At 42.8% G+C, this 27,811-nt stretch overlaps 1 protein-coding gene across 46 annotated transcripts in view; it reads left to right on the top strand.

The window, feature by feature from the left end:
- OBSCN (obscurin, cytoskeletal calmodulin and titin-interacting RhoGEF) overlaps positions 1–27,811 on the top strand; it is a 170,925-nt gene that overhangs the window by 116,137 nt on the left and 26,977 nt on the right. For 43 of the 46 annotated variants that reach the window (XM_048951567.1, XM_048951551.1, XM_048951562.1 and 40 more), the window contains 18 exons: positions 322–540; positions 1,095–1,161; positions 2,223–2,242; positions 2,559–2,687; positions 3,189–3,328; positions 4,098–4,298; positions 4,587–4,669; positions 5,424–5,597; positions 5,874–6,033; positions 6,532–6,648; positions 7,361–7,525; positions 8,944–9,102; positions 9,646–9,823; positions 10,973–11,086; positions 11,521–11,688; positions 11,955–12,057; positions 12,634–12,763; positions 13,823–13,928. In XM_048951567.1, the coding sequence (XP_048807524.1) occupies positions 322–540; positions 1,095–1,161; positions 2,223–2,242; positions 2,559–2,687; positions 3,189–3,328; positions 4,098–4,298; positions 4,587–4,669; positions 5,424–5,597; positions 5,874–6,033; positions 6,532–6,648; positions 7,361–7,525; positions 8,944–9,102; positions 9,646–9,823; positions 10,973–11,086; positions 11,521–11,688; positions 11,955–12,057; positions 12,634–12,763; positions 13,823–13,928 (2,433 nt within the window). Of the gene's footprint in view, positions 1–321; positions 541–1,094; positions 1,162–2,222; positions 2,243–2,558; positions 2,688–3,188; positions 3,329–4,097; positions 4,299–4,586; positions 4,670–5,423; positions 5,598–5,873; positions 6,034–6,531; positions 6,649–7,360; positions 7,526–8,943; positions 9,103–9,645; positions 9,824–10,972; positions 11,087–11,520; positions 11,689–11,954; positions 12,058–12,633; positions 12,764–13,822; positions 13,929–19,036; positions 19,080–22,236; positions 26,460–27,811 lie in introns of those variants that run through there. The other 3 variants (XM_048951583.1, XM_048951581.1, XM_048951582.1) reach the window with 2 other exon arrangements.

Raw genomic sequence — 27,811 nt, 5'->3', positions numbered from 1 at the left:
ATCATCTCCTGTATTAATCTGAGGTCTGGGGCTGTACTCTTAACTGTAACAAACTTTGTGTAGGCTGAAGGAAAGCACATCTCCACCTCCATATTCCTGTTTGTAAAAATAGGGATAACACTTAATGGTTTTATGAAGGCGTGTTGGTTAACAGGTTTGTTTTTAGAAGGAGTCTTTATAAGTGAGCCAGATAAAGGTTTGTGCTCCTTTACTACATAACTTATTTTTGGAGAAGCAGTGTTTTTTCACAGTATGGCTCATGATTGTGTGTGAGTGACACCATTAGGAAAATTGAAGTTCAGTGCTTTGGTTTTCCTTCAGGACATCCACCACCAACCATTACTTGGCTGAAAGAAGAGTCTCAGGAAGACATCCTGTGGATCAAACCAGACACTCCTGGATATAAGCTCGCCAGTTCCAATATGCACCACAGTTTAATCCTGTTGGATGTTAAAAAGAAATACGCTGGAGCTTACACATGCATTGCTACCAACAAGGCTGGCCAGTCCATCTGCACTGCCAACCTAGAAGTTGCAGATGGTAAGTCATATGTTAAAGACACTTTCTCCACATTACCTTTCATAGAGTTCCTAAGAGTGTGACTGATAAGGAAATTAACCAAGTCACAACCAAAATAAATATCTTTTCCCAGAATGAGCCATGAATTTTCTTGCCTTGTCAGCGATGATGCTCTTAGCTTCTATAATGTTTTAGATTTTTGAACCTAGCTTTGATTAAAAGCAGCATCTTTTCTGTATAAAGAGCAGACAAATCTGAAGAAGAACCACATTAACCACAAAGAAAACAGAAAGACTATGTAAAATAACTGTCACCATTTACTGTGCCAAGAGCTACAGCAGCACAGCTTGAGCAGTGTGGAGAGATGGGACAGACAGTCCTATATCTGTGTGAGAACAGAGAGGAGCAAAGTGTTTGTGTTGCACAATTGATAGTATGCATCCCAGCTGAGGAAATGTTAATGGGTCGGAGTCACTATGTCAGTATTCCCAGTAATCTATGTTGAGAAAATGTGTCTACAGTAAGCAGAACATCCTACTTCTGCTGTCCTCTGATTCTAAACCCTAATCTTGCAGTGAAAGAGGCTGAAGTCCTGACCCAGGAGCGTGTGATGGTATCAGAAGCCATAATGACCACCCTGGGGTAAGTGGCTGAAGCAGAGCAGTGCAGCTATCATCCTGCAGAAGTAAAACAGTGAGAAGTGGGGAGCTTAGTGTCTACAGAAACAAACAGGCTACTTCCAGTGGGGATCCTGTACATAGATTCTGAATGCCAACATCTGTAGTACTGACCACTGTCTCTCTGTAACTCATCTTTCTCCATCTTTAGCATGGGATTGGCCCTTACCAGTAGTCCTTGATACTGGGCATGCAGAGCATTTATTGACGGACACTAGCAAAACAGTTTGAGGTCCTATGAATGAGGCATCCTATACAGGCAGTAATATGAATGCCAGTCATTTCTTCACGATTATCAAGGAAGGTGGTGACAAGAACAAAGAAAGATTTTGTTCGTTTTGTATAAAAGCCTTGCCCTCTTTGTTCCTGCATACAGCAGGGGGGTTGGAACTAGGTGATATTAAAGCCTCCTTTCAGCCCAAACCATTGCATGATTCCTTTTTGTCTCTAACCAGAGAGCCAAAAAGATTAACAGGGTTAAGGTCTGCATTATCAAAAGGTTCTGCTCACTAACTTCTCACCTGCAAATGCACATGAAGAACCTATCAACTTGCCATTCTTGGCTTGGATTCTGGGAAGATACATTCTGAAAATGGTACCCACCTGAACCCACCCTAGCTTCTACAGTGCATCTGCCCTAAAAGAATCGACCAGTTTCACTCCAAGATGTCAATGTGCAGAGCAAATTTCCCTTCCTAAGCATCAGTTTGCTATGTGCAATTGTCTGCCTCCCTCCATTAGGACCATTTTACCGTCAATTAAAAAAACAGAGACCTAGTAGAACTAATTGACACTAGTCAATTAGGTTTATAGCTGGTGTTCCTCTACACATGTTCTGTTTGCTACACATAGTCTTTATCAGAGTTGATAACTGAAGCTTAGGAGATGGGTGGTTTAACTCTGAAAGCAGTGCATGCTTCCTTCTGCTTCCTGTGCACAGCAGAGATCTTTTCTCATTTAGGGTTTATTACTACACATTTTAATTCAACTTCTAATTCTGCTTTTCTCCTTTTTTTTTTTTTTCAGAGCTGTTCATTCCTCTGAAGGTAAGATGAACTTTTTTCTCCTACTACTGCCTTTCACACCTACAGCTGAGATCACCTATGAGTGCCATGATAACCACCTACTTCCGTCCTTCTGTTCTCTTGCAACTCTATGAAATATCATATTTTTGGGGGGGACTCTGTTCAAGAGTGAATTGTTTGGAGGAAATGTGAGTATGCAGTGTTAAAAGCCGGGGAGGTGAAGAAACTGAGGCCTTCCTTCCACAGAAGCTTTTATCTATAATAATAATCATCATCATCATTATCATCAACTTTCCAATGCCATACTGCATGCATAATAGAAAATTATATTTTCCAGGAGACCTTGAAGCTGGTAGGGAAGGTGTACCCAGAACTCCTATTTCATTAGCTGATGTTGGAACTGAAGAATTCTTCCAGAAGCTCACCTCTCGTATCTCAGAAATGGTATCTGCAAAAATAAGTCAGGGTAAGCAACCTGGCAGATGCAAGTTCATTAGTATAGAAAATGTCATGCTTTCTTAGTCAACATCTGGTCTTTAAGTATGAGCAAGATTTGTAAAGCAGGTTTTGGGGCAGTCATCTTGCATAAGTATGAACAGTAGCACATGTTTAGTACCAAGAATTTTTGGATGGGGTGTTTTTAGTCCAGACAAGGCTGAAAACTGTGCTGGTTTGATGAATTGCATTAAAAAATCTAGTTTGTTGAGCCATTTTTCTCGTAGTAAATTTTGCCTTGAAACAAAGGTGTTCTTTGAATGTAATGGTAATGCACACAGGAGGCGTAGAGCCTTATGAGACATTCCAATTGTTTATTCAACCCTGTGCATCAGAAGGAAATCATGTTCAATGATCCAAGTGCTCTTCTGGGGCAGTGCTCGTGTTTTTAACATTGAAAGTTACTACATATTTGCTTAATGTCCAAGTAGGAGATCTTGATTTCATAGTTGGTGGTCTTTCTGCTTTTTAGCCACGCTCCGAGTGCCAGGTGCAGAAAGCGATGATGAATCCAAGACTCCCTCTGCATCTCCCCGCCATGGCCGATCCAGACCTTCATCCATTGCTCAAGAGTCCTCCTCTGAATCTGAAGATGGGGATTCCAGAGGAGAGGTACATCTCTATGAGTGCTGCTGTGTGGAGCCAAGAGTTGGACTTGATGTTCCTTCTGGTTCCTTTCCAACTTGGAGTACTCTATGATTCCATGACCTGTACGGACAAATTTCACACAAGGAGAAAGCCTCACTTATAATGATCAGTCTCCAATGTTTTAAGAATCTCCATCCCCTTTTGGGGTGTACCTCACTGCAGTAGGTACATTTAGAAGTGCAACGTATGGGACGTGTGATATAGAGCACAGCGAATCAGATTCTCTTGGCTCACTCCATGACCTTGAACAAATCATTCAACTCAACGTGGTCAAAATTTACCATATAGTTTCTCAATCCCTTTTTTGTTCACCACACAACTTCAGGAAGTAAAAGCTTGATTTTCCGTGCCCTTGCATACAGTTGGCCAAAAGAATTTTGTTGAGAATTTCTTCCCATGGGAATAGCAGTGAAAAATTAGTGAATATCCATATGTTTGGGATGTTTATATCAAAACATTTCTCAAAAAAGGAGAAGATGAAGGAAAAAAAAAAATGGAACCTTTGACAACGTTGGCCATTCTCCTTTGTCACAGAATTCACTCATTTGTTATACACAACCCAAACACTTTGGACAGTTTTGAAAATAAGGTGTTCCAATTGCAGAAAACATCAAACAGTGCTTCTCTTTGCCATAAAGGGGCTGTTAGATAAAACGTAGATGAACACTTCTGTTCTGCTGCTGTTTCTGTATTCACTTCAGCACTGCAAATAACTGTTGTTTCATCCCTGCAGATCTTTGATGTCTACATGGTCACAGCTGACTACGTGCCCCCTGTGCCTGACAAGGAGGCCATCACTTTGAAGGAAGGCCAGTATGTGGAAGTCCTTGATTCAGCTCATCCCCTGAAGTGGTTGGTCAGGACCAAACCCACAAAATCCAGTCCTTCTCGACAGGGCTGGGTATCTCCAGCTTACCTGGACAAGAGATTAAAGGTGACTGATCATGCTGTATTTATTTTCTATCTACAATTAAGTTTGCCATTCTTAGCCATCTCTCTTGCACATTCTGACAGGGAGGAAGCTATTGAAGGGATCTTGATGGAGCTTTTATTATATTCCCCATGATTGCAGGGGTATCTGGGTTTGAAAAACCTTATCATCCTCCAACTAATTACAAACTTCTGCTTTAGTAGTTATTGAAAGGGACGTGGGAGATATTATTCAGCAGCTACTGACTAAATCACTGTCAGATGAATATATTTCTTTTTTCTTGTGTTTTAGTTGTCACCAGAGTGGGGAACAACAGAAGTTCCTGAGTTCCCTGGAGAATGTGTTTCTGAGGATGAATATAAAAGGAAGCTCAGGTAAGCTCTTGTAGTTTGATATTTGCAGTGCTGATTCTTGTTGTCTTTTGATGTAACATGAATGTTGGCATTGAGGTACTCGTGCCAGAGATGTTCCTCTGGGATTTGCCATCTACTCTTTCTAAGACATAGAATTTTTGATGTTTGAGTGACTTCTGCCATAAAAAAGCCAAGGAAAATTCCAGGCAATCTAAATCACACTGGGGGACTTGAAAGAAGGATTGTAGTGATGGAATTCTGGAGGCTCTGTATTTCACACACACACACACAGACAAACAAACAAACAAAAAAACCTTACAATTTGTTACCTCTGTTACTTCAGTGTGCTCTATATCAGATAAACAGTTTTCTGATAAATAGTGAAAGCTCTCGCGGAAGCCCTGCTACAACCTCTTGTTAATCTCTTGTAGTGCAGCATGTTCTGAGTGTTCTATCAAAGGGATATTTGCATTTTTGGTGGCACACTGTGGTAATAAAATTGCTGCTATTTACTTTACACAGGTCATTTTGTCACTTGTGTTCTGTTCCATCAGTCCTAGCAGTAGGTACCTGTGAGGTAGGAGTAGGTGTCCCAATGTAAGTGGGGTATCCAAGTTCCCTCTGTGATCAGATCCCTTACAAACCTATTCAGCTCACTCCAGGATATCTATTCCTCTGATCAAATGCCTCTACTTTTCATGCCAAAAACCCCTCGGTATGTTGAGGATAATAGTGATGATTGTTCTTTCTTTTTGCTTGTTTGTTTTCCCTTCAGTGTTCTTATTCAAGAGCTCTTGATCTCAGAAGAGGATTACATTCAAGATCTACAGTTCCTCCAGACTCATCACCTTAGGTACATCGAGACCTGTCCCAGTGTCCCAGGAGCTATTGCCAGTCAGAAATCCACCATCTTCAGAAATATCGATGATATTACTCACTTCCATTCCAGGTAGGCATCCCCATGTGCCTTCCTTTAAGACCACAGAGTGCCTCACTTACTGGTTTTATAGCTATGCCAGCTATGGTTACAGAAATTCAAGCAAAGAGGGACAGCACCGTGCTGGGTAAAGAGACATTGGGAAGCTTAATGCAAACATTCAGCATCCCTTGGTCCCCCAATCATTTCCTTTGGTCTGTGTTGACCTGAGCTCGTGCTGATTTAGAGATCTGGCTGTGTTCTAGCCTCATTGCATCGCCTTCTCCTCTTTTCTCTTTTCTTCCACAGTGCTTTCCTCCGAGGCTTGCAGAAATGTGACACTGATGACGATGTGGCCATGTGCTTTATTAAACACGAGGCAGAATTTAACAAGTACATCCAGTACCTGGTGGGGCGGGTGCAGGCCGAGTCGATTGTTGTCAGCAAAGCTGTCCAGGATTTCTACAAGGTAAACAGCAACCAAAGTACCTCTTGAACATGCATGAATGTATAACCAAGATGTTATAATCACAATACAATTGTGTATAATCAATAGATATCAAGATGTTATAATTGCAATATAATCAAAAGAGTAAGGCAAAGCAAACAAGGATCACAAAAGAGAATGAGTGGAAGAGCTTACCCTTAGGTTGAGCTCACTAGAAGATACCAAAAGAGGGAGATCTCCAGAAGAGATCCTTCCCCTCTGGTAGCCAGCTCTTAAATAGGTCCAGGAATGGTGGAGCCTGGCTCCACCCCTTCCGGTAGCACAGGTGAATTGCCTTCACCTGAGCTCCTCTGGCTGACTCATGGCTCACCTCAGGTGATCAATCAGAGGTTCAGGCCGTGACTCAGCAGTTCCCATACACATGAAGAAGTACCATATGAGTATTTTTCCAAGCATAATCCTTACTACTGCTGTTTATAATGATAATTACTCATTCTTCTATGTATTTTGTTTTTCCAGAGATACACAGATGAAATTTTAATGAACGAAGATCCTTCACAGACACTGATCCCACCATTGCAGCACTATCTGGAAAAACCCATCAACAGGATCCAGCAGTATCAGACTATTATCAAGGTGAAAAGCATATGCTATATGCTTGTTTCTGATAGCTTTATGTTCTGCTTTGTGCAGCCTGTGGGGAAAAATCCTTCTTTATTTTCCCTTTCTTAGCTTCTTTCTGATGAAACTACTGTCAAAAGCTTGAGTAAATCGAGGCAGTAATCACTGTCAGTGATGTTACTCTCTGAATAGTTTTATGACTGTAAATCCAGATGACAGTTCACAGTTTCCAGCACCACAAACCAACTCCAACCCCCAGACCACAGACAAAAGTTTAAAAACTGCACTTTTCAATAGTATTTTTCATGGGAAGTAGCATAAAAGTATCCAGAAATAAGACTGTCTTGCCCAAAAAACAAAATGTACTTCAGCATACAAAAGTTTGGATAGTTTGAAGAAGGATCAGATTGAATTTCTAATTTTGAACACCTGCCTGCACACAAACATTAAAATTTTAAGGATGTCTTGGAACAGAGAGCAAACACAGGTGCTTCCCCATGTCTTCAGAGTTGGAATAGAGGCACGTGAACAAACATGAGGGGAAAAAAATAACTGCTATTTCGTACTTGTTCAATCCTCTTGTATTTCTATCTAATGTCTACTCTTAGTTTAGCATTGCCCCATGAATGACGTTGTCAGGGTGAGCACTAGAGGAACTACAAGGGATACATTTAGGACTGCACTTATTTTTTCACTGCACAGTAATGTCCACAATGTTTCCCCACAGGAATTAATCCGAAACAAAGCAAGAAACAGCCAAAACTGCACTTTGCTGGAGCAGGCTTATGCCATCGTGTCTGCACTGACCCGAAGAGCAGAAAACAACCTCCATGTCTCACTCATTGAGAACTACCCAGGGACCTTGGAAAGCCTTGGTGAACCCATCCGACAGGTAGCTGTGATATGTGCACCATTGCTACTGCACCTTATGTCCTACAGGATGCTCCACTAGAAGCTCCATTAGAAGCTCCATGTATGAAACAGAGTACTTGTTTATTCCCTTTCTTGCTGTTTGGTGTGACACGTCTCAGTATGTAGGAAAGATGGGTCTACTGGCTTGACAAAGGTTTAAAGGACAGGAGTACTGATGCTCATGGGCCAGCTCACGTGATGTACTTATTTCCTTTTCCAACACTCTCTTCACATAGGAAAGGATTTGATTTGGCCCACTCCCCCACCATGATCTTTACAGCATGTTGTTCCTTCTTCACCTTCTCCTATTATGGGCAAAGTGCATGGACCAATTTCACCTTCTTTTAAAGAGACTAGTTTGCAGGGCTTGTCAGTTCAAGGAAACATAACATACTTTGTATGTGCTCCAGTGACAATCTGTGATCAGTTAATGTCATTTCAAAACTCAGTTGTGTGTCTTCAGAAGAGCTGTGTGCTTCTCCAGGTCGCTGCAGGAATAGGAGCATAGAGGAAAGATGATCTATCTACTAAGAAACCAGCGTAGGACTACAGGGGAGACCTTATAGCTCTCTACAATGACTGGGAAGGATGCTGTAGCAAGGTGGGGGTTGGCCTTTTCTCCCAGATAACAGTGATAGGTTGAGAGGTAATGGCCTTAGGTTGCGCCAGGGGAGTTTCAGGTTGGATATTAGGAATAACTTGTGAGAAAAAGTGGTTAGGCACTGGAAGAGGCTGCCCAGGGAGGTGGTGGTGTCACCATCCCTGGAGATCTTCAAGCACTGTGGAGATGTGGCACTGAGGGACACTGTCTGTGGGGCATGGTGGGGGGTGGGTTTGGGTTGGACCTGGTGATCGATCTTACAGGTCTTTTCCAACCTGAATGATTCTATGTTTCTTGACTTCTAGCATGCTTACTCAAATTTTGGTCTCTTTGTAGACGTATTGTGTCACGTTGGGCAAGTCATTAACTCTGCTTCTTTGTGTCCCCTCTTTCCTGAGAATCACAGTGTTCTGCTGAGTGGAGTTGTAAGGTTAATTACAGCGATTTTGAGACAGTCTGGTACAACTCAGCTGTCTGCATTTAGACATCTGATAACAAAAGCCCACTGAATCACACCCCAGGTGTGCCTGCTTCTCCCCAGTGGTGCCAGGGGGAACCTATTATTTGGAGTTGTCAGTTCATGAGGGAACAGAAAATGAACATCCTGCTCTGGTGAAGGAGATCAAATGAGTGTGTAATAAACCATGTTGTAATAAAACAGTGGTGCATAGGATAAGGATACAATGGTTAAAATTGTTATCCCCCAAAATTGGTTATCTCTTTGCTGAGAAATGGTATAACATCACCACAGCAATTATTCCAGTATAACTATGTGTTCTTTCTTCTTTTCCTGCCAGGGCCACTTCATTGTGTGGGAAGGAGCTCCAGGAGCTAGAATGGCATGGAAAGGACACAAAAGACACGTCTTCCTCTTCAGGAATTATCTTGTGATCTGCAAGCCAAAGCGAGACACGAGGACAGACACCTACAGTTACATCTTCAAGAATATCATGAAGGTCAAGCAAATAAAAAGCCTTTTAGAGTTCTTTACTAAGCCCAGTGTCAACCCTACGGCATTACGCATGAGGGTGGTTATGTGCCCCACCCTGAGATTCCCTTTAATACTGGACATGACTTTCCTGGAATATAATAATTACTGCCAGGAAAACGTTTATTTGCTATCCAAAAGTCAGAAATACCAAGGAAAGGGTTGCAAAGTGACTCTGATTGCTGTTCAGCCAAAGCCATGTTGCATTTCTCCCCCTGTCTGACAATTACTCTAATTTCCAATTTTGCTGTTAGAGCATGTAATGTAGCTTTGATGGGAATGGCATAAGTGGTGTCCACTGAAGAGTGTATGCACTGACAGCAGGAGACTTGCTGGTGTTTAATAACTGTTTCCATTTAAAACCTGTATTGATAATGTTTCTGATTCACAAAGGCTAGGCCCAGATCTGAATCGTACTAAACTCTGAGATTTCAGTTCTGGCTGGAATTCAGCCCTACCTGAAACGAACAAAGGATTTGTGTTGACTTTCTTGCACTCCTCCTGTTTGCAGCTGAACAACATAGATGTGAACGACATGGTGGAAGGGGATGACCGTGCCTTTGAGATCTGGCACGAGCGGAAGGACTCAGTCCGCAAGTACCTCCTTCAGGCTCGTACAGTGAACATCAAGAACTCCTGGGTGAAAGAAATCTGTGGCATACAGCAGCGAATCAGCCAGCCAGTCTGGAGTGAGTATGGCTTGCTTGGGATTGGCTCCCTGATTGGAGAAGGAGACTTTTTTTCTAGGACAAAGGAGACCATCGAGGGTCATCTGCCACCTCCTCAGCTGAACGAGGGTTAGAGGCTTCCCACAGGTTAAAACCACATCACTGCTCTTTGCACAGCAATTTATAGCAATAGCAATTTGCACAGCCTGACTGCAAGCAGTAAGCTTTAACTGGAATGGCTGTAGTTAAGTACTCCATCTGAACTAGGATAGACACCTTGATCAAGTCCATAGGGTATGACTCCATTTACCATCTAGAGAACCAGGACTGTATATCACCAAAGCGACCAGCTTTACGTGACAGATGTCCCATAGGACCTGTGTGATTTGGAGGCAATAGCAGAGCAAGTGAATATCTTTCCTATTACTCTTCAGTGTCCATAGACCAAGTCTGTAAAACACAGGGTGATGAGCTGAGAACAGATGGCTCTCCACTACAATTTCAACACCCCCCTTACACAGGTTGGCTTTGATAGAGGATTAGCCATAGGCTGAGGTAGTTGCTCAGTTCTGTCTTCATATTTAGACATCCTTGCCAGTAAAAGGGGCGTTTTGCAGCGCAGTCATGGAACCTCAGAATCACAGGGATTGGTAGGGACCTCTAGGGATCGTTGAGTCCAACCCCCTGCTGAAGCAGGTTCCCTAGAGTAGATTGCAGAATAGTCCTAAAAATGAAGAGAGAAATGAAACACTGAATCACCTAAAACATGAATTGCTGTTGGCACTAGAGGTGCATTTATTCTGGCAGGGATTGCAGGAAGGTTGACAACCACAGGATTTGGTGACCAAGACCCCAGACCACTCCATTGGAAAGATCCACAAGGTTTGAACTGAGTCCTACCTCTAACCATAAAAAGTCCCTTGTTACTTCATCAGGTGTCAAACATTTCACCCTCAACTTCTGGCTTACAATGCTGGCTTACAAATCCATGTGTCTGGGCACATGGATTTGCTTTGGATCTTTATGTTGTCATCCAGGTTGCTTCATTCTCACTGTCATTTCAAGCCAATTTTCCAGAATTCCAGAAATGCTGCCTATCATCTCACCTTGCAGCAGCCATCCCATAGACACCCTATCCTCCTTGGGGCTAACCTGTTGATTCTGTTTCAGTTCCTCCAGACTTTGAGGAAGAACTGGCAGACTGTACAGCCGAGCTGGGAGAGACAGTGAAGCTGGCTTGCAAAGTGACAGGAGCTCCCAAGCCATCTGTCAGCTGGTACAAAGGTATGAGAATCACATCAGGAAACACGTACTCCACGTTTCTTCTCTCTGTACTTTGCTCTGTGTCAAGCTGTCAGTGAGTAATCTAAAGGCTGGTCACCTAGAAATACCTAATTCTAGCCTTAATGTTAGCTGTAGGTAATACAGATCTTTCTGTGACAAACAATTTACCCAAAGAGTGATTTATAGAATCATAGAATCACAAGGGTAGAAAGGACCTTACAAGATCACCCAGTCCAGTCATCCTCCCATTTACCTACAGGAAGATTTTCTTTTGAGGGTGGTGAAGAGCTCATTCTTCAATCACTAACATCAGGTGCTAGAAAGCAAATGCAGCTCTCATTCCTCTGAAGTGGAAGAGCTGGATAAAAGTCCTGTGGAGAAAACATAACTGATAGTGAAATATTTACAAAGAGTTTTTTCCCTTAATTTTTAAGATGGAAAGCCAGTGGAGGTGGATCCCCATCACATTATAATAGAAGATCCTGATGGCTCCTGCACATTGATCTTGGACAACCTCACAGGCGTGGACTCAGGACAGTACATGTGCTTTGCTTCCAGTCCTGCTGGAAATGCCAGTACCTTAGGAAAGATCCTTGTTCAAGGTAAAGACCTGCACAGAGGTGTTGTTTCAAAGGGCAATGTAATTCCCTGAGCATCAATATGAAGACATTCCAGAAGTTCGATATAGCATGCAAGAGAGATTAATTTTTCTTGAAGATACAGTAGTGGTGAAATCTCAGGTCAAAAGAGGTCTTTACTGCCTTGTGCACTGAAATCCTGAGAATTATCTGGTCAGGGACACACCTTTGTATCTGTTAGAGCACTGTCATATTTCCAGCTGTTCACTGCCTTTACCTTTGCTTTGCAGTGCCACCACGGTTTGTGAACAAGGTTAGAAATGCTTATTTTGTGGAGGGTGAGGATGCTCAATTTACCTGCACTGTCGAAGGAGCACCAAGGCCTCAGATCAGGTCAGTTCCTCAAGCAGCTTGGGAACAAATCCCACATTCCCATTCTGTATGGTCTGAAGACCCTCCTTGCTTGTTTTTCCCGAGTTATGACCCTTTCTTCCCTGAGTTTTTTACCTTACAACCATCCCCACACTGGTTCTTCCCTATCCCACCCTTCCTTAGCTTCTCAATATTTTTTTTCTGGCTGGAATCTGGAACAGTACTTACAGATAATGCTTAGATATAAACACTCATGCCCTGACAACATTTTGTCGTCGCTTTGTTCTCCTTGTCCTACACTTGAATCGAGCAAACCGTCTGCGATAATCAGGAAGCTCAATATAACTTCTCAGTGATTAGAAGCACATTTCCCTGCATTGGCTGATGAGATTTCTTGAGAAGGGTCTCTGCACCCCACGTGTTTCAGTATCCATGTGTGATCTACCTTTCTGCATGACTGTCTTCCAAGAAACAAGCATTTAGCTAATGATTAACTCCTGATTTGTGTGCTCACTGGTCTGATACATGGATCAGTGAACTGGGAATCTCTTGATACTGCTTTGTTTTCTGGCTCATACGAAGTGTTTTCCCATGCAGATGGTACAAGGATGGCATATTGTTGAAGGACACAAATAAATACCAGACTTTCAGTGAACCACGGAGTGGTGTAATAGTCCTGGTGGTCAAGAACCCTTCCAATGAAGACATGGGACACTATGAATGTGAAGTAAGTTCAGAGAGATTTAGAGATCTGCTGACATGACGTAGACTGGAGAAGTCACTGCACTGAGATCCATTGCATGGGATTAGTGACTGAGAAGTTGTTGCTGCGTGCCATATCAAAAATGTTTATACAAGTCAGGTTCTCCCTTGATCTGGACTTTGAACATCTGAAAGCTTAGGATGACTCTGATCTGAGAGTTTGGTTGTTCTAGTAATGATAGAGTGAGCTTACTCTGGAACTTAAATCCAGATCTCTAGAGCTACATCTTTGCAAGTTTGGGATCATTCTGATGTGATTATTTCCTCAGGACCACCTTCAAACTAGAACAGATTTATGTCACTACAAATCCAAGAGGAAGAAGTAAAGTAAACAGAAATGGAAACCACTGCCATTCCTGTATATTTAGCAAGCATTCATGGGAAGTATCTAAAAATTAGAATGAACATGCTGTAAAATATTTTCTAAAAATTAGGCATAGTCTGTGCACTCACAGTAATAAAATAGTAATAAGCTCTCAGGACTCAGCAATGAAAGGGGATGTGGCTGAGCTCACAGCAACTTCACAGTTTTTCCATTGATTTTTATGTGGTCTGATCCAATTTAAAGACTCCTGCTAGGATTTTAGCAAAACCACATCACCTGGCTAAGATCCGAAGATCCAGTGTTGCCTTGGTTAAGATTCAGTAGACCAAAGGATGATTGAAAAAAGAAACAAAACCAAACCACACAGCTGTTCAACACAACTGTTTAACTACCACTTCAATGGCAGGAATCTGAGCTCTTGGCAGAGATAGTTACCTTAGGACCAAATCACAGAGCAAAGAATGAGTAACTAAGCTAGCTGTTGTGCCATAACTTATTTGTGTAAGTCATTCATGGTAAAGCATTATAATGAACTTACTGAGCAGCATGTGTTCATTGAAACTGTGCTCAGACCTAGGGGCACAGATTCATCTGCTTCTGTTGTCAGGTAATTGCAAAATACTTATTGTTAGAGTATGGGAAGATTTTATTGTAGAAAAGCATCCTGCATTTTATTCAGTACCGCATAATTCTCTTTAGCTGGTGAACAGATTAGGGTCAGCAAAAAGTGGAGCAGAACTTTACCATCACACTGCTGCAGCCCTGACCCAGGAGAGGAGAGGAGACCAAGCCATCACCATTGAAGGTATGGTCCTTGTCCAGCTCTGTAAGTATGTCAGTGTATTAACTCTAAAACCATCTCATTGAGGCTCAAACATACTTGCCATCTTATCCATGTTGATTGTTGGTGTCCATGTATCTGTATGTCCATCAAGACGTGTATGGGTATACTGCAGCTCAGCCATATACCCATCACCGTCTGTTGATTTCCAAATCTGGCAAATCAACTTCATCATATAATGTTCATAAACACATTATATGAGAAAGCAGGCGTAAATGAAGGGTATGTCACACCAGCCAAGAAAAATGTTTCTGTTCCTGCTGCAGTGCTTGGAAACGTATGTCAGCCTGGCAGAACACGAGTTACGTTTTTCTGACAGAGAACAGGGGCCAGTAAATAAAGCCACAGATGTATTGTGATCCTTTCCTGAAATGCTACTGAAAACCTTCTGGAATTATTAGGAAAGGAGAACTGACTGCTGTATATCCTGCACCATAGTTCAACCCTTTGCTAGGACTACTCACATAATCACAGAATCTGTTCCATTTTTTCCATGCATCTTTCAACCGAATCATATGGGCTGATCTTACACCACCCAATAACACATCCCTTTATTAGCACTTTAACTTCCTCAGTTGCCTTCCTGAAGATACCTTTTTACTAAAGGAACTTACACAAGCGGTCTGCTAGGTACACAAATCTAGATTAGTGGCCAAATCTGAGAATGGAATATTCCCTAGCATTCAAAATTGTTTCTTCATACATGTTAGGAGCATCCCTGCATGGCTGAGCATGGGACAGCCAGTGCTGTCTCTCTTGAGCAGCCCCCAGAAGCAGTTCAGGAGGTAATACAGCCAAGGGACAGTAGATAGTGGATAGCTTACTGCTTTGAAGGGTGAGAGAGAGGACTGGGGTAGGCATAGGTCATTCCATGCCAACAAGCATCGATGTCAGAGAGCTCTTCCAGATGCAGGCAATTGGGACATGGCAAAAGAAAGCCAGAGGTTCGCCAAGTACTGTGGTATATTCTTTCCTCATCATCGATGTTTTCATATCAACTTAGGATAATAACAAGAGTTCAAGTGTACTTTTGCCAGGGTTTGAGTGTTGTTATCCACATCCAAGTGAGGGCCATCAAATATAAAGACCTTCTGACCAGAGTCTGGAAAAATACTCAGGGAAAATGGTACTCCACAATTCTATTTCCTTATCTTTATCCCCATGTTGGCTCTGTCTGAGAGAGGGTCCTGGTCAGGATGGAGCATGGGGTCAGCCCTCTGTAGACACCAGTAATGCATTGCTACACATTAAGAGGGTTCAGACACACCAGGGCATTAACAGCAGTATCCAGATCTATGTACTCACATGTTTTGGTTTTATGCTTGCTTTCCTTGTGGTTCTTTACCAGAATACTGTAAATCATCAAACAGCATGGCAGGGAGAATGGTGTCTGTAGAGCAACACTACAATTATTTCGGTAGCATCAATGTTGAGGTACTTTAATGCTTTGTCCTTGCTGAGACAGAGAGAGAAAAATAACTCACATGCAGTATGTAGAGGATCATGAATTACTGTTAGGATGGCATATCTTCATGAAGTTTCCTTGTGCCAAGAATGCTATAAAAGCAAAGGTCGTACAACAGCTCATGGGGTTACAAATTCAGCCCTGAATTAATCATGCGATGTCACTCCCACAGCCATAAACAGAAAGATTTGGTGAGCTTGTTGGAAGAAATGTAATTGGAGCTTGTTGCTATGAAATAGTCTCTGGTCTGTGATTTGCAATTGACTGAGCTTGGTAATAGGGAAAGAAATAGATCCCTGAGTGATCTCCAGGGTGAAACAGTGGGAGCTGCTCCAAGGCAGCCGAGAGCAATAAGCAGGCTCACCCATGGACCACGATGGCTGTTCTGAGCAGAATCATATCAGGGATAAGTTTGGCACAATACGCTTGTACCAAACTGGGAGGGAGTTAATTGCTTCTCTGGAAATCAGTGACCACTTTGATCTACCTATTGAAAAATCAAGCTCGTCTGGCAAGGAACAGGAGGATGGATGGATCTCAGGAAGGCTTTCGCTTTCCATCCTTACAATCTTTTCTCTGTGTGAAAATTGGACTATTTATAACTTCACCAAGACGACTACATTGCTGCTGTGTGGTTTTACTACATCAGAAAATGGCTGCTATGTCCGTTTTCCAGTTTACCTGATTTATTGTTGGTTCTGGGAAGTGACTATAATAAGAGCCTCCTGAGACACCCAAGGGGCTTTAGTTGCAGTTGTGTTAGCTTTCATTTTCTTGTACTGTGTATTACACCAAGCCAAACCTACTATCACGATTGAGATTCCATTAGTACAGTGGTTTACGGGCCCTGTGTGGTGGTCATCAGACCAACATTTGGGGTCTCAAAAGCAAAATTCTTGCCATTAGGTTTAAATTCATGGTATGGAAATCTGCAGATCAATTGGAAGGATCAAAATCAAAAGGATGGAAACCACTGAACTAAGGGACCCCCTGACTTCTGCCTTCAGTCACACTTGGTTTTTGCACTGAAGTCAACGGAGAGTTGCTTTAAAAATCCTCTTTCTGTAGACATATGAAGAATTTTAGACACATCCAAAAATGCAATGGAAAGAAGATCTTTCTCTTTGACTTCAAGTTGACTGTCTGCTTTGTGGCCACCCGCCTTGCTGCTTAACCTCCATATAGCAGATCTGACCCAGCGTGGGCTGGCGTGCTCTGGCATCCCTTTTTAACACGTTGTTATTGCAATTCCCTCATCCCACATTCACTAACTTGTTCATTTTTTTTCCAATAAAAACCCAGTGTTTCTGAGAAGTGCTGAATTTTCATCTGGGCAGGCAAGTCTAGAACAGTGAGTAGTAGGAGAAAGGATGGGATATTCAAGTGAAGATAAAACCTAAAGTACCCAAAGTATAGCACAGTGACAGCAAGGCAACAAGTATCCTTATAGCTTTCTCTCAGTTCTCATGCAGAGCTTAGGGTAGATTCGTTACCCAGTGGTCACCACTCCTGGAGGTGTTGGTGAAGCACAGAGATGTGGCACTGAGGGACATGGTCAGTGGGCATGGTGGGGTGGGCTGGGGTTGGACATGAGGATCTCGGAGGTCATCTCCAACGTTAGTGATCCTATGATTCTACCTGGCTTTTGATAACATCCCTCTTGCAAGCCACGTATCCCGGGGCTCTGAAATGTAAGATTGCTTTAAATGCAGAGGAGCACTCAGCCTCCCACTTTAGGGAACTGCTTTATGCCCCTGAGTTTCCCATATTGCAATTGGCTTTAGCATTTCATGTCAGATTTGTGCATCCCATGCTGTGGGTTCATCTCTGAGATATACACACCATGCAGTGTGGAAATGGGTTTGAGCTTCATGGAGTGGGAAAAGTAGAGCTTAAAGTTTGTAAGAAAGGCCACATTGGAAACCATCTTTCAACCATTCAGAGCAACCAGAGCTGACTTCCATTCAGACTAAGCCTAAATGTTCCGTAACTCACAAGGCACTGATTGAATGCATTAACCAAGGAGGAGTCTGGCCCTACAGAAGCACTGGCTGACCCTAATGCTTACAGCTTTTAACCTGCTTCTCAGGGCCTCCTGCTTTGCAAAGCTGTTTTCCTACAACGCTCTCAAACAAGTTGAAATGATAAATCCGGTGCTAAAACGGATGCAGAATATTTTCCTCTCGGGAAAAGAAACCCAGATTCTCTCATCCTACTTTCATGTGGTTCTATCCTTTACAGAGGGCTGTGTAAATCCTCCCTCACGCCTCAGACACAGCACATACAAAACAGATGTGTTCTGCAGTGAACTGTGAGTCACCAGGACCCACTTGATAGAGGTTTTACAACAAATTCGGTTTGCAACAGAATTGAATCTCTTGCTTTTTGTGTTTTTAGGAATATATGTTTTTTTTTAATTTGCAGTTCACTTTGAATTGTACCAAATTGAAATGACCAGAGCTGCTTGATTATAGGCTGGCTAGAAGGCTGCAAACCAATTGCTAGAAAATTATTTTGAGATTAAATTAAGTTTCTTAGAAACTTTTCTAACTTATTCAAGAAGAGGTGAGGCTTGATGTTGGTTTTTTTTTTTCCAGATCTCACATAGGTTCAGTGGTTCAGAATAGGTTCTAAACAGCCCAGTTCTGTGTCTCGATTTTATTCCAGCAGATAAATATTTATAGATATTAAGAGGAAGTTTTTCCCCCAGAGGGTGGTGAGGCACTGGCACAGGTTGCCCAAGGAGGCTGTGGATGCCCCATCCCTGCAGGCATTCAAGGCCAGGCTGGATGTGGCTCTGGGCAGCCTGGGCTGCTGGTTGGTGACCCTGCACATAGCAGGGGTTGGAGCTGGATGAGCACTTTTCAACCCAGGCCATTCTATGATTCTGTAAGTTGGGGACCTGCAGAAAATCTCTATTGGCTCTTTACATGCTATCTTTTGTAGTTCCAAAAACGTCCGTTTGAACAAATACTTGCAAAGTCATTGAATCTTCTATCATTTTTTTTTCTATATCTTGGCATGCCTTACAAGATTCTAGCTCAGCATGGGGCAGGGCTCATTTTCTGTTCTGATGATAATGATTTTCGTTGTCATTGTTGTCAGCTGGGATTTTGCATCTAGTCCACAGTAGGAAGTGTTCAGTGTTTGGGGGAAACCATTCAAGTAAGTGAAAGCACACTTGAAAGCATTTCAGCTCTCCAGGATTTCCCATCTCAAAGCATTCCCAGGTTTCTTACACCATCACCACTGTATTACAGGGAAGGGAAAGAGGTAAAAAACACAGTAACTTGTCTTCTCTATTTGGCCTTTCAAACAAAAGTCAGGATCTCACAGTAGCAAAAAAAACCAACAGTTTTTGAAATATTGTTCTCAACACAGTTATTAGCAAATCTAAATTACTCAAAGAGCATTTGAATCCTCATTCTTGGTCGCAATCACTAAACGTGATGCTGGAAATAACCACAGAAAGCATGGATGGGATGGTACAGGCGTTTTGTTTTTTTTTTCACTCCAGTCTATTTTGATTAACTGAGCAAAGTTAATTTCATCATTTCAGCTTTTGCCTCTCTTTAACCCCATGCTGTTCATACTGTTTTCTTTGTAGTCACTGAACAAGAGACTAAAGTGCCCAAGAAAACCATCATCATGTAAGTGCTGATTATTTTTTGTTGTTTTCGGGTAACATTTGTGTTTTGCCTTGCTGCCTCTGCATGATCCAATAACAAGCTTGTGTTTATTGGCCATGCAAGTGTGTTCGCCCCTCTCCCACCAGATCTGATGGTATTTTGTGTTGTGCAAAGTGACCACCTGAAAAGTCTTACTGTTCATTTCAAAGAAATAGCAACATTGCAGCTAGGCAGAGCGCAGGCCAAATTTTTGTTAGGATACAACATGAGAAGTAGTTCCACTGAATATTGCCGGAGTTGCACAAGAGCTCAAGAAGGTACAATCTGAATCAGAGCTTTGAAATAAACCAGCGTTAGGAACTGGGTACTCAAAAAGACCAGCAAACATAAGAAATACAGCCTATGGTGTTTTCTTTGTGGGAGCTCATCAGCCATTAAAATCTGTAAGCATCTTCTTGGTTTTAAGTAACATAAACAAGGGCATAGCTGAATTGTATGATACTGGAAGACTGTACTTACATGCTAAGTTGTCAGAGCTCCCTCAAGACATTCAACTTTGTCCTTGGGTAAGTGCTTTCCCACAAGAGTCATGATTTTGCTAAAACCAGCCCTTGCCTTGGACATGACTCTAATAGTTGCCATTTTTTGAAGCAATTTTGTTAAATGATGAGGCTGATTTGTGAAACGACAGCTAAGATATGACTCAAGAAGTGCTTTATCTTTCCTTCTATTATTTTCTGTGATGACTATCAGTTATCACCCATGTCCATCTGGAGCCAGTGGTCTGTATGAAGCCATGGCACCAACACCCAGCAGCTCTTACCCTGAGCCAGCAAGTAGGCAGGGAACGGGAAGGATGAACAAGACTTAGGTCTGCCTTTGACTAATTTCTTTGAGTCAACAATTTGAGTCATTACCTTTTTTTAACCTTTCAAATACCAGAAAATGAAGGTGCAAGGTTCAGATTTCCATTGGGCAGCAGAACAGAGACAAACTTCTTGATACTGCATTCAGGAACATCCCAAGAAAGTCCTGAGCAGGAAACAATCTCTCTCATCCAGTGAGAGAGTAAGTGAATCTTACCTTTCTACATCTCTGCACCTGGAAATCATGTGGAAAAATGCTTTTTTTCACATCTCCCCTCAGTAAGCTAATAGTAGCCCTTCTCCCTTTATGATTTCAGATCAGAAGCAGCACCTTCTATTGGTTGATTAAATAATATCAAAATAATGCAAAATACCATCAGATAAGCTGACTTCTAAATTTCTAACACGCTGCATTGGACAGCTCAGGAACTGATTCCTAAATTAAGGGCTGTGGCCCCAACAGGGTGTATGTTGGTACATTTATGCGTGGGATCTCAGAACAAGGTTGAGAGTTGGACTAGATGATCACAGTGGTCTTTTCCAACCCCAATGATTCCATGATTCTAAGGGAACTTGTCCTCCCTTTGCTGGTAGGATGGGGTTGTGAGCTCATCTGGGAGGCCCTCAAGCTAAAATGAGGGTGGTGATGGAATATGGTTTGGGATCAGCTTGTTAAGGGCACATTGCAACTTTTAAAACATAGCAAGCTGAGAAACAGAAGCATTTTTGAAATTACCAGGAAACAGGCAGGAAATAAACTGACAGATAATTTAGAGACAAGATTGAGCAGTGTCCCTGTAAATCCCAGAGCCAAGAAAGCATTGAAACTTTGCAATGTAGAGCTAAGTCCAGTGCAAACACAAGTGGGTTCATTCATATCTGCATCAGGAGGGACTTGGTTTTGGATAGGTCAGAAAGGCACTGTGGTCATGATGAAGGCTCTGCAGAGCTGTGTCAGCAGACAAGGTCAGCGTGGGAAGGCAGAGCAGGAAGGTGATGGTAACTTGTGGGAAAGAGCAAAGCAGGAGCAGATGAGCCTGGTCAAGTTAGGTGCTGAGGCTGGTGAGGGAACTGAGAAGAAAGAATAAAAATTATTGTTTTGTACATAATCACTCCTTCCTGGATCTGGTGGTTGTCTTTATCCTTCAGTTCATTCTATTTTTTTATTATTATTCAAGTCTCTATTGCTTGGAGGTAGAATGAAAATCTGAGGGCAGAAACAAAATCACCTTTCCTCTTGGCTCCACTGAAGCAGCCACCTCTGCAGCAGAACTTCAGATTCCTTACACTGGCAAATCAAACTCTGTCTTTACCTTCAGGTTTTTCCATGTAAAAAAAATGACACAAAAAGAATTCTGCAGGAAAACTGCATGTTCAACATATAAATTAAGAACATTAAAATCTGAGCTTGGATATTCCTGTCCCCAAATGCATTTAAAGTCTGTTTGGGATGGGAGTAGATAATTATCTTGATACAAGCAGAATGTATGTATGCACAGGTGGTGAGGAATCCCAACCACAGTGGATACCTTGAAGAATATAAAGACTAGCAGAATTACTCTGAGAGATAACAACTAGGCATTCCAGATTGATCTGTATTCCTATATCAGTTGCTGATAGTAGGATCAGGCTGTGTCTGCAGTAACAGTACTATGAAGGGTAAATATAAGTGTATTTTGGCGTAGGTGACTTCTGCAGGAAGTATTCTAACTTTCCTGGCTTCCAAATGCTTAATGCCCTTTTAGCATTACTGTTCTGGCTGTGAAAAAAAAGATCTCTAGCCTAAAAAGAATCTTTAATCAATAAAATAGAGATAAGATAGACTTACTAAAAGAGAGGACTTTACTGACTCTACTGAAGTAAAAAACATTTTACCGTTTTGTTTGGGCAAGCCTAGATCTTAGCCATGGACATTAAGGAAATGGGTAAACTAGAGTGCGTAAAACCTTTGGGTGCAACTGCTATTTGGGCACAAAGTAGGTGTTCACTGCAAGCATATGAGATACAGTAGAGTCCAGAAGGCCATTTCTCATCTGGGCATGTGTCTGTGCACACAAGGAGGCTGAAGGAGCTGGGATCCACTTTAGGCAAAAAGGTTTTGGCTGATTCAGCAAGTAGGCAGTGATGGGCATGCGGGCGTGTGCGCTGTGTGTGTATCCATTCCGAAATGACATGCTTCACTCAACTCTGGATGCTCCTAAGACTAACCCCACTACAGCGCCTTGATCGACACTGGCATGTGCAAACGGAGCGTGGCTCCCCAAAAAGTCTTGTCTTCCTGCCAACTCCATTTCAACCCTTTCCCTCATCAGAGAGGAGACAATAACTACTGTGGTGAAGAGCCCAAGGCAAAGGGGAAGGGTTTCTCCTGCCCGTTCTTCTTCAGGCCATTCACCTTCCCGCTCCCCAAGAGCGGAGCCAACTCCAGAGCCAGTTTTTGTCTCAAAGATCAGGCAGCCTGTCCACAGGCATGAGCAAGAGGCGACCTCAAAGTCTGCTGTCCCCGTACTTTATGTCACAGAGCCAGAGGAGAGGCAAGGAGCAGCAGCAAGAGAGATCACCGTGGAGACCAAGATGGAAGAGCAAAAGCCCAAATGGGTTGAAGTGGAAGAAATAATTGAATTCAAGGTGAAAAAATCACAAAAGCCTGCAAGGAAAAGAGGATCTTCCCCAGTAAAACAAGAAAAAGATGACTCGGGGGTGTTAACATTCACTTTCCCCAGCTCAAGGCCGACGCGTTCCCCAGATGATGATCCAAATACAAACAATTCCAACAATAAATTGGTGGAACAGTCAAAAACGTCTTTGCCCCAAGAAAGTCTCTCTGAAGTCAATATCCAGCCTCTGGTGTATGCAGCGGATCAGGAAGGACCTCAAGGCAGCAATGAAGACAGGAGCTCCCCGTGTGAGTCGGAACAGCTAGGAAATAACTCCTGTTCTGATTGTGGACCTGAAGAAAGGAGCTGCCCCCAGGAAACAAGTGAGCACTGTGGGGCAAGGGTTGCTTCCCCACTGCTCGCCTGTGGGGGTGAGCCTTTGAGCTTCAGGTTTGAGACAGCTGCAGCAGATGAGCATGGACCTCTCTTCTCATCGGTGAGGCCAGAGGTTGAAGAAGTGGATGAGCTAGACACATCTTGGCCTGTTGAAGAGGGGATGCCCCAAGTGGTTGAAGATGTCCTTCCAGAAGAGGAGGATGTCGTTATGATTGATGAACCAGAGGAAATGCAGGCGGAAGACATCAGCACCCGGAACCTCAAGATTTTAACCCACAACGGCAAAATGTTGACTTTGGAGGATCTTGAAGATTACGTTCCAGGAGAAGGCGAGACCTACGGGTGCGACGATAAGAACCACAGAACAGACAGACCCTGCGAGATCTCCGTGCTCCAGACAGAGATCAGCGAGCCCACCATCGGAAAGCCAGTGCTGCTGAACCTGGGGAGACCCGTGGTGTCCGAGCCCAGGCAGACATTTTTCAGCACGTTGGAGGAGCACATTCCAGGAAGCGTGTTCGTCTCGACGTCTCGAGTGACTGGTGTGCAGTCCGTAGGCTCTTCCAACATCTCCATCCATGTGAGTGATGCCTGCATGGAGGTGAAGCCCGGGGTGCACGCGGCAGCTTCCTCTGCTCCCTCCTTCACCGTGAAACCATCTTTCTGCACTGAAGTCCAACTCTCGGCAGACAACGGGCAGTCAAGCTTTAAAACTGAAGTTTCCACGAGAACCCTCAGCTATGGGACAGTCGGTGAGCCCGTCACGTTGCACATCAGCACAGAAGACCTCTCCCAAAGCTGAGCAGAGACAAGCATAATTGTCATTGCAAGAGGAAGCAGTGTTGTAGAACAACAACAACAACAACAAAACACCATCAGCAAATGATCACAATTTTTGTGGGTGAGGGGAATTGGTGAGAATGATAAAATGATGGCAAGGTAATGTGTACGAGGGAAAATCGTTGAGTAAAATGTATTTAATTATGAGCTTTTCCAGTCTTAAAGGGAACACGTCTGTCAGATCAGTCTGTAATTGTAAAAGCTTCGATCGAGGTGAACATATATCATTCCATAGAGGAGCTGTGGGGGTAGGCTTGGAAAAAGCCTGATTCTCCTACCTGTGACACAGATACACGTGGATAAGTGCTTTTTTGTTCACAAACTTAAGAATTATTTCGAGTGCAAACCTGTGAATGATAGCATGGCAAGGAAGTGAAAGAATCGACGCTTTTCAGCATCCTCCAGCAGCAGCACGGGAGGACTGTTCCCTGCTAAAGCCATCTGTCACTGCGTGCACTCAAGGTTACAAAGCTCCACACTGCTTTGACTCTACACTTCTCTACACTTGAGGAAGCCAAAGGTTTCATTGCTCTCTTCCACCGTAAGAAAAACTACAAAAAAGGCCATTTTTAACAATGACTGCTATTTTCAAGTCCACAATAGGTGTAGGTTTCATTTTTCTGCATACTAGCCTAGTGGGTTTATAAACCATACATTTTACAATATAGGTTCACTTAATGTGCAGCAGAAGATTAAAGAGCTGCACAAAATGACTTCTGCAACTGTAATCAAATGTTAATGCATACAAAGAACCACAAATGTGGTCTTTGTCAACATATGCTATTGGAAAAATGATCTGGTATATTTGATCTCCTACTTGTGCCAGTGGTGAAACTTTACTGTTAACAGATGAACGTCTCCTGATGCGCTAGAAAGAGTTCACCATGGATCTGCAGCAAAGTGACAGGAGCACCAAAAAAAAAAAAAAAAGAGGAAAAAAAGAACAAAACCAAAGAAAACCACAAGCAGATCTTTACCACAAATGCCTGGTTGAAAAATAAATTGTAATAAATTGGGCTGCTTGGCAGCACTGCCAGTTACAACTGCTTCGTGTTACTGAAGCAGTGTGTGTTGGATCACATTACACAGGTCGCCTTGCTGCTTTCTGATGAGTTTCTCTGCAGCTTTGCAGCCTGCTTGTGAGGCTCAGATGCACTGGGCATGGCCCATTCCTGTTGGCTTCGCTAAAGAGGATATAGCACAGAGAGCTTCAACACATTGCTCAGCCTTGGAAAGAAATTATCTGAAAGGCCCAAACAGTGGTCCTGGTTGAAGTCAACTGGAATTTCTCATTGATCTCAGTAGGACCAAGCACTGGCCCTCTCTATCCAATGGAGTTGTGGGGTGAGGAGTCCCGACACCTTATCCCTACTGAGTTGTGTGGCCATGCTGCAGTAGGAAATGTTTTCATGTAGATGGAACTGGGAAACCAGAAATGCTCTCAGATGCAGCTTCTAGCTGGCATGAATAGAGAGGATGAGTGAGTTATTGCCTTGGAAACGTTGGTGTGTGATGCTCTGTCTCAGTGTTTCCCAACTAGGTGACATTGTGAAGCTTGTTCTGGAGTCCAGGCAATATTCCTGCAAACAGGGTCTGAATTTACAAGAGGTGCTTGTAGAAAAGACTACATTTTTTTCTTCTGTGGCTGAACCTTGATCATATGGTGACAAAAATGAATGCATTTCTCAGCCTTTTGCTTTTCAAGATCCATCAGGATTATCTTGTGTAATACCATGTGCACTGCCCTCGAGATAGAGGGCACTTTCCTAGTGATCACACGCGGTGAAAGAAATGAGACCTCTTTTGTGTTGCTCTCCTGTTTTTGATAAGAGCTCCTTGGTTTATACTGCTTGTTTTATGAGTAAGCAATGTAATCTGTGCTTCGTTCATCTACTGCCCTCTGCATTGGAAAGCAACAAACAATACATCAGGGAAATCCTTCTGAAAATGAAAACGTTTTTGAATCAGGCCTGGTTCTGATCTCAGCTCTTCAGGTGTCTATCCAGAATAACTCCACAAACAGTGGATTTCTTTTGGATTACGGTTGGACAGGGTGATTTTGGAGGTCTTTTCCAACCTCTATGATTTACACAGGCACTGCTGAGAAAGGAATTTGCTCTGCCTTTAAAGCATATTCTCACCCATGAGATAGTAAAGAACTGTGAAGAGATGTGGAGGTTCAATCTGATGTGGTTGATGCTCAGGTATATATTTTTTTAAAGAAGCTGGAAAACTGCAGTTCCGTTGGTCTTAGAAAAAATATGTATATTCATTAGCTCAAAGCAATTAACATCTGCTTACACTTTCATTTGAAATCTAAGCAAAAGAAAAGCAATCAAAACGAATGTCTGAAATCTGTTGCGGAGCCCTGTTCACAAAATGAAAGGTGTCTGAGCAGTCTGCTACATACACGTTCAACATATTTTCCTAGAGATTAAAAATGATGCTTGTAAGTGATTAAACTGTGTAGATAACTAATGAGACGTGTGGGGGTTTATTTCTTGTAGATGAAAACATGCAGCTGTTTAAAAAATAATAATAATACAAGAAATGTTTTGCCGTAATTCCTGCAGGTAAATGGGTATTAATAAAGTGGAAACTTCAGTTTGCTTGAGATTAAAAAAAAAACAACAAAAACAACAAATGCAAGATGCACTGTTAGATGCTGAGTTGATATCAATAAATGTCTTGCATCAGCTGTCTCTAAACTTGCTGGGTTTCTGTGTTCTTCTCTGTTCTCTGCACCTGATACTCCATCATCTCATCAGCTTCTCCCCTCAACTTAAGCAGGAGCAGATCTGCAGCCCAAGGACAGCAACGCATTCAGGTTCTGGCTGCCATTTTTATAGACAGTTCCAGAAGAGTTAAAATGGAAGAACCTCTTTTGATGGACACTTCCCGTTCAGCTGTAGGAGCAAATCATTTTGAACAGTTTTTGCCTACTTGGATCCCCTGAGGCTGATTTGGAGGCTCAGAATCCACGAGGTTCTTGTAGTTTTGGTTATTGGCTGAAGGAGATGTGAGGTGGAAAGGTTCATGGTCACCATTTTGGAGCTGGTAAAACAGGCTGTGCGTTGCAGACATCATTACAGGGTTAACCTGATGTACCACAGCTAATCTTCATGCTCCTCAGGTCAGCAGCCTGGATTATAGCACATAGCATCACTAAACAGGGAAGAAAGCAGTACCATAGCAACACAGAGGAGAAGAATCCCACGTTGTCTTATGGACCAGGAGTGTTTGAGAATCTCTTGCCTCAGTAGTCTGTAACGAGCTTACAACCACATTTGACCACAATGCCACAAATCCAAGTTAAACAGAGTTGTATTTTCTCCTTGATAGGCAGTAAGGGTGTTTCATGCCTTTCCAAAGAGCTCTTTTGTTGGCAGCTGCCCAGCTGGTAGGGCAGCACAATTGGAACTCCAGGAAATCCAAGTCTTTAAAGATCTTTCCACCCAGCCCATGACTAATGGACACCAATGGGGCAGTCTGGGGCACATGGTGTGAGCAAAAGTTGCTTTTCCCATCAACAGCCCCAGAACAGAAATACTCCATCACCATGGAGGGGACGCTGAAAACAAAACAAAATCTAGATGCCCTGGAGGCATTCAAGGCCAGGTTGGATGGGGCCCTGGACAGGCTGATCTATTGGTTGGCAACCCTGCCCATGGCAGGATGATTGCAACTAGATGATCTCCAACCCAAGCCATCTGATGATAATATGTCTAGCAAGGGGGCTGACTCAAGCAAGTTTTCCTGCTAAGCTCTATCATGGGAATTTACTTTCTCAAGGCTGAGAAAGAAGCAGAATTGAAACAGAGCTGCAGGGCATGCTGTATGTGAATGGCATGAATTGAGTCAGAAGCATCTGTGTGCAAGTACTCTTACTTTTTTTTTCCAGCAAGCTCCCAGTTGCTCTCCCTGCATCTTGGTCCACAGGCTTGCAGATCTGTGCCCACTGGCACTTACACAACACCGCACATAAGGCTGCTGCCTACTGGGAATCAGTTCATAGTATGGCTGGGAGTCATTTTTTTCTGCTCCAAGAATATAG

This window comes from Lagopus muta, chromosome 7, assembly GCF_023343835.1.
Source record: "Lagopus muta isolate bLagMut1 chromosome 7, bLagMut1 primary, whole genome shotgun sequence".
Taxonomy (NCBI): domain Eukaryota; kingdom Metazoa; phylum Chordata; class Aves; order Galliformes; family Phasianidae; genus Lagopus; species Lagopus muta.
Note: the sequence above shows the minus strand (reverse complement) of the source record. Positions and strands in the feature narration are given on the sequence as shown.